The sequence below is a fragment of the Onychomys torridus genome, chromosome 3 (genome assembly GCF_903995425.1).
Source record: "Onychomys torridus chromosome 3, mOncTor1.1, whole genome shotgun sequence".
NCBI lineage: Eukaryota > Metazoa > Chordata > Mammalia > Rodentia > Cricetidae > Onychomys > Onychomys torridus.
In genome coordinates, this window is record NC_050445.1 from 125,901,669 (window position 1) to 125,921,049 (window position 19,381).

At 44.0% G+C, this 19,381-nt stretch overlaps 1 protein-coding gene across 2 annotated transcripts in view; it reads left to right on the forward strand.

Moving 5' to 3' along the window:
• The window catches only part of Kcmf1 (potassium channel modulatory factor 1), a 67,465-nt gene that overhangs the window by 34,986 nt on the left and 13,098 nt on the right, over nucleotides 1-19,381 (forward strand). For both annotated transcript variants that reach the window (XM_036181802.1, XM_036181803.1), the window contains exons 2-3: nucleotides 7,051-7,218; nucleotides 11,420-11,559. In XM_036181802.1, coding sequence (XP_036037695.1) covers nucleotides 7,051-7,218; nucleotides 11,420-11,559 — 308 coding nt within the window. The remainder of the gene's footprint in view (nucleotides 1-7,050; nucleotides 7,219-11,419; nucleotides 11,560-19,381) is intronic.

Below are 19,381 nucleotides of genomic sequence, written 5' to 3' on the forward strand. Positions count from 1 at the left end.
GCCTCTCAGGTGTAGGCTTGCTGCTGCTGCTTGTGTGCCTTGGGCCAGTGGAGCCGACGGCAGTTCCAACAGCTGCTGGACGCTGTGGTCAAACAGTCCACACTGTCTGGGATTCTTAGCAGACCTAGCTCATATGCATATGGGAGAGCTACTCAGTGACCTGGAAACTCAAATGGTTTCTACAAGAATTAGACAAGTTTGAGGTTCAGAATCCAATTCTGGGTACAAAAAAATGGGGGAGGGCACCATTTTATGATGAATTTGCTAGGTCATCTGTTTTACCCATTGATACCGTATTATAAAACAAGTCATTAGTGTCACCAAAAGTCATCTTTTGCTCTAGCTTGGACTTAGTCACCAGGTTCTATCCCCAGCACTACAGAAACAAAACTTCTCAACCAGTGTGGTGGTGCACTTAACCCCAGCACTTGGAGGCAGTGGCAGGAGGATCTCCATTAGTTCCCGGACAGCTAAGGCTACACAGAGAAACCCTGTCTCTAAAACCAAACCAACCAAAAGCTTCTTACAGGTTCCCCCAGACTGAGTGAGGCAGTGTGTCTCCCCCAGTGCATGGGCAGGCAGTGCTGTACACACAGCAGGTTGTACTTTGTGCCCTGTTTTGTTTTGTAGCACAGAAGATGGAACCTGGAGCCTGCAGCTTGCTGTTTTTGTTGTTGTTTTTGAGACAAGGTTTCTCTTTATAGAAATGGCTGTCTTGGAACTCACTCAGTAGCCCAGGCTGGCCTGGAACGCACAGAGATCCGCCTGCCTCTGCCTCCCGAGTGCTGGGATTAAAGGCGTGTGCCACCACGCCCGGCCCATGGTGTTGGGTTCTTGCCACACATACACTAATATGTTTTCCAGCTATGTATATGACCATACACAGCAATGTAGTGTTGCTGTATATTTTAAATATTACATGGTGGGGTGGGGGACAACTGAGAGAGGGCTCAGCTTTGGTAAAGTACCTGCCTGCCTTGCAGGCACAGGATCTGAGTTTGAATCACTCACACATGTAAAAATAATCCCAGGGCTGTGGTTAGGGTGAGAGAAAAACAGATACTGGTGGATCTCTAATTCAGTCTGGGTTCATTGAAAGACCTTGTCTCAAAAAGTAGGTGGGCTGGCCATTGGGGTAGGCCTCTGGTCCCCACGAGTCACATACATAATATATATACAGTATTTACTCTGTCTTTTTGTTTGTTTGGTTTGGGGGGGTGTTTTTAGTTCTTTAAGTTTGTTGGTTTTGTTTGTTTTTTGTTTTGTTTTGTTTTTAGGCAGAACCTTTATGTACCCTGGCTTAAAGACCAGGCTGGCCTTGAACTTTCCAGAGTTCTGGGATTAAAGGCATGCACCACTATAGCAGTCTTTTATATGATTATATGTGTCTTTTGCACCTTGGTTTTTTGTAGCAATTTCTGTGTTGATTTGAGTGTAGTACATTGAGGTATAATGTTTAAGAATTCAGCTATGTGCTAATGTCATGTGCCACAGGTTACTGGTTCTCATGCTAAACAGATCCTTACAGAGTTCTTTATATATTTGAGAAGACAGAAATTAAGAAGCTTATGTATTTGGAAATCATGTTGATTGTTACTATGCAGTGTTCTGAAGGGGGAAGGCCAGATGAGAAAGCTTTAGATAAGAAGATGGCAAAGCTCTGAAAGAATGGAATAGACGTCGGTTTGCAGACAGCTGAGGAAATCCCACCCTATTTGAACTGACAGTGCCGAGGAAGAGCTGGCCAGATTTGAGCAATTGTTATCCTGTGAAAAGACGTATGAATAAGCACGTCGTGCCTGGAGGAATTCTTAACCTGGACTGATGGCACAGGCCTTTAATCCCAGCTGTTCCAAAGGCTGAGGCAGGAGGATTTTGAGTTCATTGCCTACCTGGGTCAAAGTGTTTGTACATGATGTACTTTGATCATGTCCACCTCCCTCCCCTACTGCCTTCCCTGCCCCCATCTCTTCCTCTTCTCTAGTGCTGCTCTAAAGGGTTGTTTCTCAAGAAGTAGGCATGATGTAATAGAGCTCCTCCAAGAGCCAGCCTCCCCATTTCCGGTTCCTGTAGCTCCCTGATGCATGCACATAAATAAGTTAGTATTTTCAAAAATAGGACCCCTGAAATATTTTCTCCTTTTGTAAGACATTTTTACGTTTATTTTATTTTTATTCCAGTTTTTATTTCCTCTGATTCCTCAAGTAGAAATAGGGAAGCTTCCACTCTCAGCATGTAAGTGTTGTAAAAATGTTAACATTTAGCCGGGTGGTGGTGGCGCACACCTATAATCCCAGCACTTGGGAGGCAGAGGCAGGTGGATCTCTGTGAGTTCGAGGCTAGCCTGGGCTACCAAGTGAGTTCCAGGAAAAGCACAAAGCTACACAGAGAAACCCTGTCTCGAAAAACCAAAAAAAAAAAAAAAGTTAACATTTGTCTCAAATCCCATCTTCCTTAAGCAAAATAACCCTGATTTCTGCTCATTGCAAAGGCACTGTAATTTGTTTCCTGTTTATCTCAGGTCCTCTTCAAAGGACTGCATGTTTCTCTTTTATTTTAAAAATTCTGTGTGTGTGTACTCATGTGTGTGTACTCATGCGATGGGACTTGAGCCACAGCACATGTTGGAGGTCAGAGGACAGCTTTCAGAGATGATCCTCTCCACCGTAGGTCCCAGGGATCAAACTCAGGATGCCAGGCACACGTGGCATGCACTTTCACCTGTCAAGTCACCCCGGTCCGAGACTGGACTGTTTGTCAGTTGCCGAATGCACAGACCCTCTGAGGAACAGCTTTTGTCATTGTAGTGTAACTTTAGTAGTGCTTTTCTCAACGAGCTACACAATATTCAGCTTATTACATGGGGTAATAACTTCCTTTTCAGAAAAGTCCCACTTGGAAAGATGCATAGGCCTTGCAGAGATAATACTGATTATCAATGTGGAGCTTTGCACTTTAAAAAACTGTAAACAAAACCCTGTGACTCCAGCACTTGGTAGACAAAGGCCAACACAGTGTACATAGTAAGTTCTAGGACAGCCAGGGTTACATAATGAGAATCTGTCTCAAAAACAGACAAAGGAACTGCTGGAGAGATGATTGCTTAGCAGTTAAGAACTCTTGCTGTTCTTCCTGAGGACCTGAGTTTGATTCCCAGCACCCGTGTCAGGTGGCTCACAACCACCTCTTACTCTAACTCTGGGGGATCTGATATGTTCTCTTGACATTGGGTGTGCATGCACACACACATACACAGGATTAAAATAATGAAAATCTTGAAAACTAGGCTGGAGAAATGACTTAGAGGTTAAGAGCATTGAGTGCTCTTCCAGAGGTCCTGAGTTCAGTTCCCAGCAACCACATGGTGGCTCATAACCGACTATAATAAGATATGTGCATACACATAGGCAGACAGAGCACTGCATACCAAATAAATAAATAAATAAATATTTTTTTTTATCTTGAAAATGAAAATAACTGTAATCAATAAAAACCCCACAGTTTCATTTTCTTCTTGTGTCTTTAATATTTCTATGTGGGTATGTGTGTGCATGTGCCCACGGAGGCCAGAAAAAGGTTGGATCGCATAGAACAGAAGTCTCTGGAGCTGGTAAAAGACAGTTGTGAGCCACCTGTTGTGGATGCTGGGAAATGAACTTGGGGTTTCTTAAAGAACAAGAAGTACTCTTAACCACACTAAGCTATTTCTCCATTCTTGTTTCATTTTGTTAAATTGCAGTGTGCGTGTACGTGTGTGTGTGTGTGTGTGTGTGTGTGTGTGTGTGTGTGTCTGTGTCTGTGTCTGCCTGCCTGCCTGCCTGTATGTGCTAGTGCATGTGCTCGTGCATGCATGTGTGTACAAGTACATGTACACATTTGTATATGATGGGGTGTTTTTCACTGTTGTGCCCCCGGTACCTTGAACATACTCTTGTGACAAGTCACTGTGAGCAGCTACCTAATAGCAGCAGCTTGAGGGAAGTATGGTGGTGGAAATGAGAGCGGTCAGTCCCATAGGCTCCTGTCTGCTGAACTGCTTGGAAGGGTTAGGGGTGTTGCCTTACTGCAGAGGTGTGTCACTAGGGGTGGCCTTTGACGTTTCAAATGCCCACAGGCCCAGTGTCTCTCTTCCTGCCTGTCTACCTTCTTGGGGTCAGGGTAGCTCTCAGCTACTAGTCTCTAGCACCATAGATGCCGCCACAATAATGAACTAAGACTCTGAAACTATAAGCAAGCCCCCAGTTCAGTGCTTTTGTTTGTAAGATTGCCTTGGATGGTGGGTGATGGTGGTGCACCTCTTTAGTGCCAGCAGGGGCAGAGGCAGTTGTATCTCTGAGTTTGAGGCCAGCCAGGGCTACACAGAGAAACCCTGTCTTTGAGGGGAGACGTGGGGGTGCTGCCTTGGTCACGTGTCTCTTCACAGCACTAGAACAGGGACTGACTGGTTGTGTTGTTGTAAACACCTACCAATAAGGCCTGAGTTACTTCTGCAGCTCCTTGTCCCTCTAGCACTTCATAGCATAGAACTTTTGCTAGCTGTAAAATGATAGCTAGTGGTGGTTTTATTGTATTCGGTAACTGAGGAGATTAAGCCTCTCTTTCTGTAGTAGTTGGGTTTGTTGTCCCTTGTACTGCCCCTTGACAATGGTCCACTTTTCTGTTGGCTGTTGGTTACTTTTTTATTGATGAGTAAGAGTTCCTAACATATTCTAAATACCAAACTTTTATCTGTAACATTGTACATAACAAGTATGAGGCCTTTCATTCACTCTAGCATGTTAGAATATGAAGCAAAGGGTTGGTTTTGATGTAGCTGAATTTACCTGCTGTCCCATGTGTGGGAAAGATGGAGAGTTAACAGATAACTCCTCACTCTCCAGCTTGGCTTGGTGTCTGTCCCCTTGCAGTCCTCTTCTCGTGGCTGCCTTCCAGCCTCTGGTCCTGTAGTGCTTTCTTGGAGGAGGAAAACATTTCTCTCTCACAGTGATCTTTGAGCTGGCCCTTAGCTTCTCAGCCCTCGGTTGCTGTTCCTCCTCCCACTGCTCTGTACTGTAGTGACCTGGCCTCCATGGTGTACATGTATCCGTTATTGGACTTTCAGTTCCGTTCTGTGGCCTAGTTTGTCTATCCCTGCCCCCTTCCTTCCTGTGTATTTGTGTGGTTTATGTGTATGTATGTGATGGCATGTGTGCTGATGCTTATGCACATGTATGTGGAAACCAGAGGTCCACTTTGGACACCTTGGATAACTTCCCCACCTTATTTTTGAGTCAGGATCCTTCACTGAACCTGGAGCTTACTGATTGGCTATACTGGCTGTCTAGCAAATCCTAGGGATCCTAGGACTGAGTGGGCACTGCTGCACCCCCATTTTTACCTGGGTCCTCCTTCATACCTGTGCAGTCAGTACTTTACTTACTAAGCCAGCTCCCCAGCACCCACATTTTAAAATTGTATTTTAAATCTTTAATGCCTTTGAATACATTTTTGCTAATTTGCTTCATAAAGAGGCTCCTGTCTTTGACTAGATTTATTCATAGGTCTCCCACTCCCATGGTCTGCCTTATATTGTGACACTAAGTCCGTTCACATTGTTGTCTTGACCATTATCCGTCCCCAGAGTTTCCCCTCATCCCAAACTGGAGCTCTACTCAGTAGACAGACACTCCCTGTTGATAACCAGTATTCTACTTTCTCTGTGAACTTGACTAATCTAGGTAGAATCGTAAATTGCTTTTAAAAAATAGTGTGACTTTCTATTTTGGAATGAAGTAATACCATTGATATATTGTTAAACTGCCTTTTCTTTTTTGGTATTTCAAGACAGAGTTTCTCTGTGTAGTCCTGGAACTCTTTGTAGACCAGGCTGGCCTTGAACTCACAGAGATCCCCCTGCCTCTGCTGGGATCAAAGGTGTGCACCACCACCGCCAGACGTCTTTTCTTTTTCTTTTTTTGGTTTTTTCGAGACAGGGTTTCTCTGTGTAGCTTTGCACCTTTCCTGGAACTCGCTTTGTTAGACCAGGCTGGCTTGAACTCGCCTGCCTCTGCCTCCCAGTGCTAGGATTACAGGCGTGTGCCACCACCACCCAGCGTCTTTTCTTATCTAACACACTCATCTAGTATTTCATTTTGAGTACAGCTATATATGAGCTCTCTGCACAAACAAGTGTATCATATGTTAAATAAAAGGCATTTTCTACTGTTAAGCCTGCCTGTTGACTTTTCAATTTAAATTTTAAAACATTTGAACTCTAATCATTTGATTCATTCACAGATCTGCTATCTGCCTCTTGAAGCACCCCAACTCCCCTGCCTCCCTTTCTCTATTTAGGCAGGGTCTCACTGTGCAGCCCTGGCTGATCTGGAACTCACTATGGAGACCAGACTGACCTCAAACTCACAGAGGTCTTCGTGCCTGTTTCCAGAGTGCTTGCCACCTTGTTTATTCTAAATTTGAACGTGCTAACAGTTGTTGATGGCAGCCAGGTGGGGTGGCATATGCCCTTAATCCCAACACCTGGCGGCGGACCTGAGGCAGGAGGATCATGAATTCAAGGTCAGCTTGGGCTGCATAGTGAGGCATTATCTGAAAACCAGAAACTGAAGAATTAGTATTTAAGTGTTTGATAATCTGTTTCTGATATGAACTTAGAGTCTGATTATGGCATTTCTTTATGTGTGTTGTTATACCTGCCTGGTGTTTGGTGGCATTTTTGAGCCATTTGGCAAAAACTGGGCCATGACCCTATGGAAAGAATGTTTTGTAATTACACCTTTTCTGGTCACAAGGCACTTTATAGCAGGGGCTTTTACGTGTCTTGAAGTATTTGAAGCTTCTCCCAGGCAGTGTGTCACCGTGTGCCTGGCCTAAAGCCCCTGTGGATGAAGGCAGCCTGTTTGCTGCAGCCTCCTGCCTGCACACAACTCAGTGTTGTCGTCGTTAGGATGGTAACCTGACCTTCTGAGCGAGCACTTCACCCCACTGCGGGATGGCAGGGTTCCGCTGTGTTCTAGCTGCTAATTGAAGGTGCTTCTTCTTGTTTTATAGGTGTCAGCTGTGATGCATGTTTAAAGGGGAATTTCCGAGGTCGCAGATACAAGTGTTTGATTTGCTACGATTACGATCTTTGTGCGTCTTGTTATGAAAGCGGGACCACGACAACCAGGCACACGGCCGACCACCCGATGCAGTGCATATTAACGAGGGTAGATTTTGGTAAGTTCCCAACGCGAGGCTGCCACCTGAGGGCCTCGAGTGGGCATGAAGGAGCAAAACAGCCTGGGACGATCCCCATCAGCACATCCAGGTTCAGATCATTCCAGATAAAACTCTCTCCTCTGTCCTTCTTTCTCTTAGTTATAGTTTGCTTAAAAACCCTTTGAAAAAATCCACAGCTGGTGAGCAGTGAGCTAGAGTGTCCCTGGAAACCAGCGATGAAATCAGGCCGACTGCTGTTGCTGATAGCATGCGGGTGTTATTGAGAGTGCATTAGCAGTCGGGAAAAGCGGTCCATTTCACACTAGAACGCCTTAGCTAGCCAGCACACTTGTTACTGTCTTTGGATTATAGCTCTCTGATGGCATAAAACAGTATCTCAAGTGGTTTTGATTTCAGGTCTCTGATAGTTAATGATCTAAGCATTTTTTCTTACGCTTATTAGCCATTTGTATACATATTAGTTATATATATTAGATATATGTATATCATGTACATTAAATGCATATCTAGTGTGAGATATATATATATGATGCACACTCCTTTTCAGATGGGTGATTTGACTCCCGTTCCGATTGTTATCTTCTCACTTTCTAGGTGCTGTATTTTGAAGTACAGAAGTTTTATTTTAAAATGCCTAGTTTGTTCTTTTTCCTTGCTTTGTGTTTTGGTGTCATCTAAAGCCCATAGCCCATAGGTTGCTGGGATGTGTGTCTTCTGAGGGCTCCAGTTCTGTCAGCATTTAAACCTTTCATGCTCTTAGAATTGTTACTTTTTCCTTTGAAATGGGATTTCACTTGTAGCCAGATTGGCCTTAACTCACAGTGATTCTCCTGCCTCTCTCTGCCTCCCGAGTGCTAGGATTAGAATTAGTTTTTTTCACTTGGAGTTGAAGTAGAGAGTCTGCTCCATTTTATATGGGGATATCCAGTTTTCTGGGGTCATTGAACTATGCATTGTTTATTAATTAGTTTTCTTCAGAATAAGTTGACCATAACAAGGGCTTATTTTGACCCATTTATTTGTTTATTGTTAATTTTTTGGTTTTTCAAAATGGGGTTTCTCTGTAGACCTGGCTGTCCTGGAACTCACTCTGTAGACCAGGCTGGCCTCAAACTCAGAGATCTGCCTGCCTCTGCCTCCCAAGTGCTGGATTAAAGGAGTGTGCCACCACCCCCAGGCTTGGACTTAGTCTTTTCAGTTGATCTGAATCTCTGCTCAAGATAGCTCTGTGATGTTTGCATTTCCAAAGCTTTGTAGACAGTTGAAATTTCTGAGTCTTTGAGTTTATTCCTATTCAGACTTTTGAGCATTCTGGGTCCCTTGAGTTTCTCTGAGTTTTTGGGACACTGTCCAATTTTCTCAAACCAACTGGATTTTGATAGTGGTTATGTTGATTATAGATTTGTATGAAGAGTATTGTTACTTTGTTACTAAATCTGATCTGTGAACATAAAATATCTTTATCTTAGAGTTTTCATATCTTTCTATAGTTATCAGAATTTTATTTCTTTCATTAAATATACTTTTAACTATTCTTTGGCTCTTGTAAATGAAATTAAGTTGATTTTATCTTTGGATTATTTGTTGTAAATGTTATAGAAAAAACTTTATATATGAATTGTGTAGCTTGCTATGTTGCTACATTGGCTTATTAGTACTAATAATTTAAGATTAGTTCTAACCTAGTGGATTCTTAGGATCTTGGGTTTTTTTCTTCCTTTCCATTGGATACCTTTCATTTAGTGCTTTTAGATTTCGGGGGAAATACTGAATAGAAGTAGCAAGAATGGAGATGTCCTGGTCCTCATCTCAGGGAAAAGGCATTTAGTCTTTTACCAGAGATATCATGGTTGGGCGTTTGCCATTTAGTGGTTAAATAAATTATTTTTGGTACTTATTGTTATTTGCTTGGAGTTTTGTTTTGCTACCGGGTGTTTGTTTTTATGACAGGGTCTCACTATTCAATTTAAGCTGCCTGGATTTGCTTTGTGGCCTAGAACTCATGATTCTCCTGTCTCTGTCTGCCAGGGTGCTGAGATTTCAGGCACACACCACCATCCTTGTCTTTTTTTCTTTTGAATTCTTAACTACCACAAATCTACCTTGTTAGTCTTTTTTGTTTGTTTTTAGACAGGGTTTCTCTGTGTAGTTTTGGTGCCTATCCTGAATCTCACTCTGTAGACCAGGCTGGCCTTGAACTCATTGAGATCCGCCTGGCTCTGCTTCCCGAGTGCTGGGATTAAAGGCGTGCGCCATCACCGCCCGGCTATCTTATAAGTCTTAATGCAGACATAGAAACACATATACATGCACCTACACATACACATGTACACACACACACACACACACACACACACACACACACACACACACACGAGTGATATTTTTAAGACAGTTTAAATCTCTCTTAATTAATATTCTCCTTCTCCTCTCCCATCTCTCGTTTTGGGCAGGGTCTTGCTATCAGCCCAGAGTGGTCGTCCTTCTTCAGTCTCCGTGGTTCTAGGTTAGATTCACTTATGAGCCACCATCCCCAGCTCTTCACTCTCTCTTCTCACAGAGTAATCTTAGACTCTTAAAATTGAGCTTTCTCCCCCATGTTAAACAATGAAATACATCTTTGTAGTGAAGTAGTATAACGTGCTGAAGATGCTATGGTTTTCCTTCTAGGTTACCTGTGGAGATGATACTAATGATGCAGATAGGTTATTTCCACAGACTCTGGTTCATTCTTCAGAGAACTGTTTGGGCAGTGAATTGTGCTTATACCATATTCAACTTGGCATCCACCAGAACTGGATGCCTAGGGAGGCTTCCTGCTCTAAGGATGCCATATTCTGTAGATAGATAGTTGCAGCTAACAATTTGTATGTTGGTCTTGGTCATCTTTTCTTTCCTGAGTTCTTACATCCTTGTTCATGGTACATCTATCTTTCTGTTCTTTCTTCCAGTGTGTTACCGCTGTATATAAAGAAATAAGGAAGCCAGGTGGTAGTGGATCACGCCTTTAATTCTAGTATTTGAGCAGCAGAGGCGGGCAGATCTCTCTGAGTTCCAGGACAGCTAAAGCTACACAGAGAAAACCTTGTCTCAAAAAACCTAAGGGAGGGAGGAAAAGTAAGGAAAAAACAATGCAGTAAAATTATAATTAGATCTAGATGTAGACTAAGCAGCTTCAGATTTAAGTGTGTATAGAGGCAGGATGTTAGCCTTCCATCACTGTGATAAAATACCTGAGAGAATCGGTTTGAAAGATTGACTTCAGTTTCTGGCTTTTGAGGTTTTAGCCTGATTGTTGGCTTTGTGGCTCAGGGAGATGGTGGCATAATCCATTTTAACAGAAGCAGACGACAGAGACAGTCTCCTGACAGGTGGAGAACAAACCGAAGGGGCCTGGAGGCCCAGTGCTCTCTTGAAGGGCACATTCTCAGTGACTTAACCTTTCTTTTAACTGGTCTCTCTCCGTAAGGTTCTGCCTCTTCCCAGTAGTACCACAGGCTAGGGACCAAACCGGTATCCGTGGGCTTTTGGGAAACCCTGGAAACTATAGGTGAGGGGAAACTTGTTTGCTTTGTTTCCTCCTACTTGCTGTTTGGAGAAAAGATTTTGGAAGAGTATGCTGAGTCCCATGTGGAAATAAAGGTTTTATAAATATTAACAGAGTTATCTGAAGCCAGGCTTCCTTCTGTAATCTTATACTCTTAAATTGGTTTGGTTTGATTTGGTTTTTGCTTTGTTTTGTTTTTTAAACTCCTCATCTACACTCCTTTAAGCCCAGCAGAGGTAGGCAGATTGGTGAGTTCCAGGCCAGTCAGTGTTACACCATGAGATTCTGTCTCAAAAATTAATTTTAAAAAACAACCAAAACCTCACTAACCAAGAGAGTAGGGGCCGGGCGGTGGTGGCGCACACCTTTAATCCCAGCACTCGGGAGGTAGAGCCAGGTGGATCTCTGTGAGTTCAAGGCCAGCCTGGTCTACAAAGTGAGTTCCAGGAAAGGCACAAAGCTACACAGAGAAACCCTGTCTCGAAAAACCGAGAGAGAGAGAGAGAGAGAGAGAGAGAGAGAGAGAGAGAGAAGGGTTTTTGGTATTTCAGGCCACACCTTTTCCTTCACATTGTTGTGTAGTGTAATTGTATTTGTGTATTTGAGAAGAAGCATGGGTATTTCTCAGTCAAATTCCATTTTCTTTTTCAGATTTGTACTATGGTGGGGAAGCTTTCTCTGTAGAGCAGCCCCAGTCTTTTACTTGTCCCTATTGTGGAAAAATGGGCTACACGGAAACATCTCTTCAGGAACATGTGACTTCTGAACATGCAGAAACATCAACAGAAGTGGTAGGTGAAGCATCTTGATATAATGATGGACTGTGTTCCTCCTTGACATGGCTGAGCTAGGCACTGCCATCCACCTCCTGCTTAGTATAATGAACTTCTTGTCTAGTAATGAAAGTTACCTTCAACAGCAAATTTCAGAGCCCGCATTTCTTCAAGACACATGCAGGGATGCCTCGTCCAAGGCCATAGGAGAAGGTAGAAAGGGCCCAGCGAGCTTGCCTGTGTCTTTTAAGTACTTTGTTCTGTAAGGAATTTTTCTCGGGGAAACTCACTCTTTGGTTGTATCCGAAGCAGTGCTCCCTCTGCAGTCCAGAACACTGCAGCACCGGCCTGCCTTAGTTCACATCAGATCAGTCTCTGCTTCCAGGTCAAAACTCAGTGCCTCTTAGTTCTTCCTGCCTGCTTTTTTTCCCCAGTGACTAAAAGCAAAAATATGAAGTCTTAACTTGAAGACTTCCTAGGCTGTTTTTAACCTCACATCAGAGTCAGTATGCTTCTAACTGTAAGCAAAGATAAATACACCCACAAGAGCCTCTGCAGAAGTGAGTCTCATTCAAGATCCTGCTTCACAGGGAGAGCAACGGAAGTCAGGGAGGGAAGAGAGGGAGGAAGGGGAGGTATGGCTGCAGTGGGGAAGTGAGCTGGTCTTAACCCTCAGCTCTTCAGTCTTGCTGTTGGCAACAGTAGATAAAGTGAAGTGGCTGTGTGCAGCTGTAGCTCCTGATTGCCGAGAATCTGCATCCACATCAAATAGCAATTCTGTAGATGTGCTCAGAACAGATAAAGTTTAGAGACATGAAGTCGTATACTCAAGGGCACGCAGGTATTAAAACTTGACCAGAGGCCTCTGCTACAGGCTTCGTTCCCATGGACACTGCCAGTGTGTGCTTCTAATTCCTAAGGTTTGATTAACTTCACCTGGTCCTAAACCAGATTTCACTTGAGTACACCAAGGGGAACGCCAGAGCACTGTCGTCACAGTTTGTTCTGGTTGGTTCTTCTCTTGTGTCACCCTAGTCACAGCAGAAAGAGGCCGGACTCAGTCTGTCCCCATCCCAACTGCTGTAGAAAATGTGTCATTATTTTCCTATTGAGTTTAACTTAGCCTACAATGTTTTGTTGCAGCGAAGCAAACCCTTTGTTTTAATGTTTATTGATTGATTTGGGGGAAGGGTAGGAGCTGGTTCCCTCCATTGCTCTCTGTGCTCTGGGTATTGGATGGAGCTCAGGACTTTAGGCTCGGCGGCAAGGGCCTTGACTCACTAAGCCCCAAACCAGATGTTGTTAAATTAAATCATGAATTTCAAGAGTAAACCCCTTTGTTTTGATGGATAGTGTGAGCATTTTCCTTTTCTAACTGCCTAGTTTGTTGTTAAAGCATTAACAGCACATGTCCTCTAGGCCAATCACACGTCACTGTAGGATTTAGGAGCCATGCTTGCTAATAATCAGCATCCCTTTGGACCATTGTGGGGCAAGGGGCCCTGTCACTGTAAACAGTTGCTATAGTATATGCTCACAGTGAGTTGAAGTGGCTAGTGAGGGACTCTGATGAAGCCGGAATTTTATAGCAACTTAACCCCCCCCCTCCCTTCTTTTTCTGCCCTTTTTTTCCTCCAGTCTGTCTGGTACTCTATATTAAACAACAAAGATTCATTTTAAGATCATTCAAGAAAGCTTAATTTTGAGTGTACCGAAGAACCCTTTAAAAGCAAGTCCCTGCTTGGGGTATGGCTCTGTGGTCATACTCTTGCTTAGTAGGAAAGAGACTCTGGGTGCAGTCTCCAGAAATGCAAGAAAACCAGGAAACAAAACAGAAAAATATCATCTGACATAGATTGTGGTAAAATATTTATTTTGAGTTCTCATAATTCAGAATCAGATAAAAGAGAAATTTCGCTATTAGTATTCTAGTAGAAGTTTGCTTGATTTGCTATTATGGAGAAGGAAAGGATAAATTGAGGGTTTGAGATGGCTCAAAGGGTAAGGTGCTTTTTAAGATTGGGTCTCAATCTGTGATCAGACTGGCCTTGAACTCATAGAGATCTGCCTGTATCTACCTACCAACTCCTAGGATTTAAGACATGTGCCATGATGCCTAGTCCTCCTGTGCTTATAAAGTGGAAAGTTAGCTCTAAGCAGTTAAAGAGTGCTTAAAGAATTGGCTGATCCAGGTGATGGCACTGTACATGGTTTAAACAAATGGAAACGGCACTTGGCTTTCATAGCATGTGTTCTTTGACGGGAATGGTGACGGTAATTCACGTAGCAGCAAGAGGGACGTTTCTCTTGTCATAGTTGTAGGAGATGGCTCTATCTGAAGGCACATTCACAAGACTCGGATGCATGCTTTGCACTTCATTTGTGTGGGCTACAGACATATGTGGAGGGGGTAGCCCGGTTTTTAGAAAGCATGGCTTTGGTAAACACCCAGTTTTAGACTCAGTGCACAGTAAGCTCCAGTCAGCATGAGCTGTTAGGAAAGCCTGTTGAAACTTCTGCTCCAGACTTGGAGCAGTATCAGCAGTGAAGAGGGGAGCTTAGGGTTGCATTTTTATGATTGGGGAGATTCACAAAAATAGGCGGTTTCTCTAAGACAGCAGGGCTGTAGCAATGTGTGGGTTCTCTATTGTTTCTTAATTTTTGTAAAGATTTTTATTTGTATATATGTGTGCCTGCATGAGTTTATGCGTACCACATATGTGCAGATACCCTCAGAGAACAGAGGAGAGGGTGTTGGATCTCATGGAATTGTGTTATAGGTGGCTGTGAGGCACTCTGCATGAGTGCTGGGGACACAAATTTGGGTCCTCTGCAAGAGCAATAAGCACCCTCTTAGTTGGTAAACCATCATTCTAGCCCCTGTGTCTTAATTTTGCATCAAATCCTATTATTCCTCCAAAGAACACCCGTTTAAAAAGCATCCCAAGGCCAAGCATGGTGTGGCACTTAATCCCAGCACTCCAGAGGCAGGGGCAGGATGATCTACAGAGGGAATTCCAGGACAGCCAGGGCTACTCTGGCTTCAAAAAAAAAAAAAAAAAAATTCCAGACTTGATTAACATCAAGACCTACCTAAATTAACAGGAAATGAATCTTCAAGGTGCTGAACTGAAAGTAGAGAAGCACAGGAGAGTCAGAGCCAAGAATAGATAGCAAGTACGGGAGCCTGAGCTATTTGAAACTGAGTTGTTGGATGCAAAAGATGAAAAGTGTACAAGAGGAAGGGAGAGGAAAGTCTGTGGAGACTGAGGTGAAAGATCAAGTTCCTAGCCTGTTTGAGCCACATAGTGAGACCCTATCCCAGATAATTATACACATACATGTTGCTTTTTTTTTTTTTTTTTTTTAAGCACAGTCTCATGTAGCCGAGACTGGCCTTGAACTGATCCTCCAACACTATCTCTCAAGTGCTGGGATTGCTGTTGGCTACCAGCAAAGCTTGTTTGCAAAGGTTAATGATAGAAGAAACACTGCATAGATAATTCTTAGGGCTATTATCACCATTGCTAAATACAGGACAAAATATTCATAGCCTCTTAATGTCTTTTCAAGCAGTGCGTGTGTGCATGCATATGTGCATGTATGGTTTTGTTTTCTAAGGGGTTGTTTGGGGTTTTTTTGTTTGTTTGTTTGTTTGTTTTGAGGCAGGTCAGGCTGGCCTAAAACACTGTATAGACTAGGCTAGCCTTGAACTCATAGAGATCCACTTGCCTCTGCCTCCCATGCGCTACAATTAAAGGTCTGCACCATCATGCCTGGCTCAAGCTGAGGTTAAAAAACTCTTTGAGTTAAATATAATGGCTCTTCATGATAACTGATTTAACTCCTAGCTTCGGTACACACAGATATCATAGTGTGGGGCTCAGTACATTGTGAGCTCTCCAGTCAGCATGAGCTGTGAGGGAACCTGTACACACACAAATAATAACCTTTAAAAAAGAAAAGACATGAGGCTAGAGAGATGGCTTAGCACTTAAGAGTCCTGGCTGCTCATGCCGGGCAGTGGTGGCGCACCCCTTTAATCCCAGTAGAGCCAGGTGGATCTCTGTGAGTTCAAGGCCAGCCTGGTCTACAGAGTGAGTTTCAGGACAGGCACCAAAACTACACAAGAAACCCTGTCTGGAGGAGGAGGAGGTACTGGCTGCTCTTCCAGAGGACCCAGGTTGAATTACCAGCACCCACATAGTGGCTCACAACTGTCTGTGACTTAACACCTTCACACCAATGCACATAAAATAAATTTAAGTAAATTATTTCTTTTAAAGACACAGTAAAGAACACACACATTGCTATAGCCCTGTTGTCTAGAGAAACTGCCTATTTTTTCATTCCTTTGAATCTGCTCTCCCCAAACATAAACTATTTGACTCAGTGAGAGAAGCAGTCGGGGAGCTTTTGACTTAAGAGAGGCCTTGAAAATGTGATGTGGTTTTGAAAAGAATCGGAAGGAGACAGCATCATTCAGACACAGCCACGATGCATTGTTTGAGAAGGAAATAGCAGTGATACATTGCGCTGGGAAATAGAACTGGATCCTACAGTAAGACCAGACAACAGAGAACCTTCACAGCCAGGAAGCCCTCCCCTTACTATGGGGACATTTCAGCTCCTCGATAGAAAACTGGTATCGTCTCCATTTTCATGGCTCTATGCTTGTTCTGAGAAACAAGGAATGGTAGGTACTGGCTGTGTGACTTGGTGTTTCTTTTAAGTGTGACAGTTCTAGCCATGACGATTACATGGATGAATGTGAATCACGGGAAACACCCCAGCTTGGAAGCTGTTCCTTACAAGTTGATGGTTGCCGAGAATGGGTGTACACCAGACACTACACCAGACACTTAGTGGCAGGGGGAAGAAAACGATGTCAAGAAGTCATGTGCTTTTGAGAAAGCAGACATTCTCCTTGATCGAGGTTCAGAGGAGTTGATCTGCGGAGTTCAGTTCAGGTCTTTCTCAAGAGCTGCCCACTGCTGGAGCAGATGTTGACACATGTGCTTCTGGTACCAAGAAGAGCGGGCTCTGCTGCTGACTATGACTAAGTGGCCCCATGTCCCAAGTCCTGGGTTCAGTCACCACCAGAAAAGAAGCAGTAGCCTTTCCAAGAGTTCCAGTTTAGAGGCCATTTTCAGGTAGTCTGAGGATGGTAAGAGGGCGAAGGACATGCCCAGCTCCCCATCCAGCTGCAGCCTACTTCAGAGGAAGCTAGGTTTATGTGCATGTGTGTGTGCGCGACATGGAAAGGGGGTGTGCACCACAGTATGTTGTGTGGGGTCAGAAGTCAGCTTTGTGGAATTGGTTCTCTCTTTTCACATTTGTTCTGGGGTGCCAGTCTATGCAACACACACTTTACCTGCCGAGCTATCTCAGCAGCCCCAGAGTGGCAGTGTTTTTAATAGATTATCTGTACCTACAAATGAATAAAATGAGCAAAAAGTTTCCTTCCTTCCTTCCTCCCTCTCTCCCTTTGTTTGTTTGGTTTGGGTTTGTTTTTTCAAGACAGGGTTTCTCCATGTAACAGCCCTGGAACTCACTCTATAGATCAGGCTAGCCTACAGGGGTCCACCCGCCTCTGCCCCCCAGTGCTGGGACTAAGGGTGTGTGCCACCATGCTCTTGAAGAAAGTCCTTAAGGCTGAGAGAAGCACATTACACGCCAGAACTAACCCTCTCCTGTTGTCAAGCTGTGCACAATACACAGAGCAAACAGGGTTGTGTTCGCTGGAGGAGGAGGAGGAGAACAGGAAATCTGAACCTGTGGGAGATGGGAAGTAATTGTAGGAGAAACGGGGGGCTCCTGTGGAGAGCAAGAATGCTGCTGGCTGCCTTTAGAGGTCTCCTTTTTTTTTTTTTTTTTTTTTTTTTTTGAGAATAGGTTTCTTGCTACCTTGAACTCACACACAGGTAAACTAAGTAGCCAGTGAGCCCCAGAACTCCCGCTGTCTCCACCTCCCCAGCACTAGAATCACAAGCATGCACCACCATACCCGGCATGGGTTCTCAGGATTCAACTCAGACCCTGTGATCGGAAGACAAGCACTTTACTGACTTGAGCTGTCTTCTCAGGTTTCTACGGCACCTCAGGGGATTCCGGTGGGCAGCTAGCCTGTGTTGGGGGGAGGGTGTCCCTACATTCAGGATCTGCATGTGGAATGATGACTTCGAAAGGTACTTAGGTAACAGCGTGTGTTGAAATGGGCACCAATTGGTTGCTGGCTGGTAATCATGCCAGAGACCACACAGAAACAGCGCCGTCTTTGTGAGACCTCGCCCCTTTTGGTGAAGGCTCTCGGAGGGCTGCGGATAAAAAGCAGGACGGACCAGATCGCTGACAAGATGAACCAGAAGGAATAACGCAGCAATAGCAGGGATGTTTGGGATGAGAGTGGTTTGATTATATAAGTGACAATAGCATTTGGCTTTTTATTTAACAGGGGCAGAGGTTTTAAATACCACAGTTTCTGTCAGCTGGTATTTGCCAACTTACCCAGCCATAAGACCTGGGGTTCTTGTTCAGAAACGCAGGTCTCCACCTTCCCAATCTTTCTCAAAGGCCTAGGAGAAAGCACTTTTAACAGTACTCCAGATGATTTATATTCTTAGCCAAATTTAGGAAACACTGACATAAGCCAATTCAGTAAGCCTTATTGTTGACAAGTTGTTGTAATTTTAAACCAATGTGTTACGGAATTTTCAGGTATGAATAATAGAGAATACAGTGCTATGTGGTGATGGTAGTATGATAAATATTCATGTTGACAGGCTGTCACATTCTAGAATGAATGCCTTACCCTTTGTGTAGAATTTCCCCATATTGTGAAGGAATTGAGTACCACGGTGGAGAAGCCTGTTCAAAACCAGCAGCCTGTACCTCTGACAGCCAGCTCTGCTCCCTCGAGGGTCCCACCCCACCCCACCCCACTCCATTCCACCTCCTTCTTGTTTGCGTTTTCCTTTCTTCTCTTGTTTCCCCCTGTACTCCTCAGAAAATGCAGCCCTGCATGACTCTAAGGCCTCGGGCATGTTTAGAGTTTGCTAAGTGAAAATGCACAGCATAAAAGATAGTCAGGCCTCTGTTCCCAGTGGCCTGAAGCTTCCTTTTCTTTTCCAGGTTCTCACCTGTGTTAATTGTAATGGCCCAAACTTGACAGCATTTTCTACTAGGTTCTGAATCTGGGCTCTTGATTTTCTGTGCCAGCTTGCAAGCCAAATGACCCTTCCTAGTAAAGATTTCATCCTCAGTAACTCCTTACCCCTAGTCTTTGTGGAAGTTAGGTTGAATGTTTTCAGTTACCTCTCCATGAGTACCTTTAACCTTTAGCCCAGTGGCTCAGTGGAGTAGCTGCAGTGAACCCGGAGATTTAGCATAAAACTAAACACATACAGTTGTGGGGACCATGGTTTTCTTTGTTTTACATTCCCATCGCCAAGGCACCTTCCAGTTTGTAGATTGTCTGATGGGTGCACTCTTAGTACATTGAATATTTATGCTGCCATTCTGTCTTCCTTCTGGGAACGTTTATCTCCAGAGGAGCCTTCATCTAACACTACTTACATGTGCATCAGAGTCCTGAAGCTCTTCCGGCTCTCTTGGTGCAGTTCTGCCAGGGCTTTATCCAAGGCTGACCTAAAGGGAGCAACTGGAGGAGAAAGATGCTTTCCGCTTAATGGTTATTTTCTCACTAGATAAAAATGTTATACGGCCTTAGGCTGGGCTGTGGTGGCACCTGCCTTTAATCCTACACTTGAGGAGGCAGAGATAGGCGGATCATTTGAGTTTGGAACCAGGACTACACAGAGAAACCCCTCCCTCAAAACAA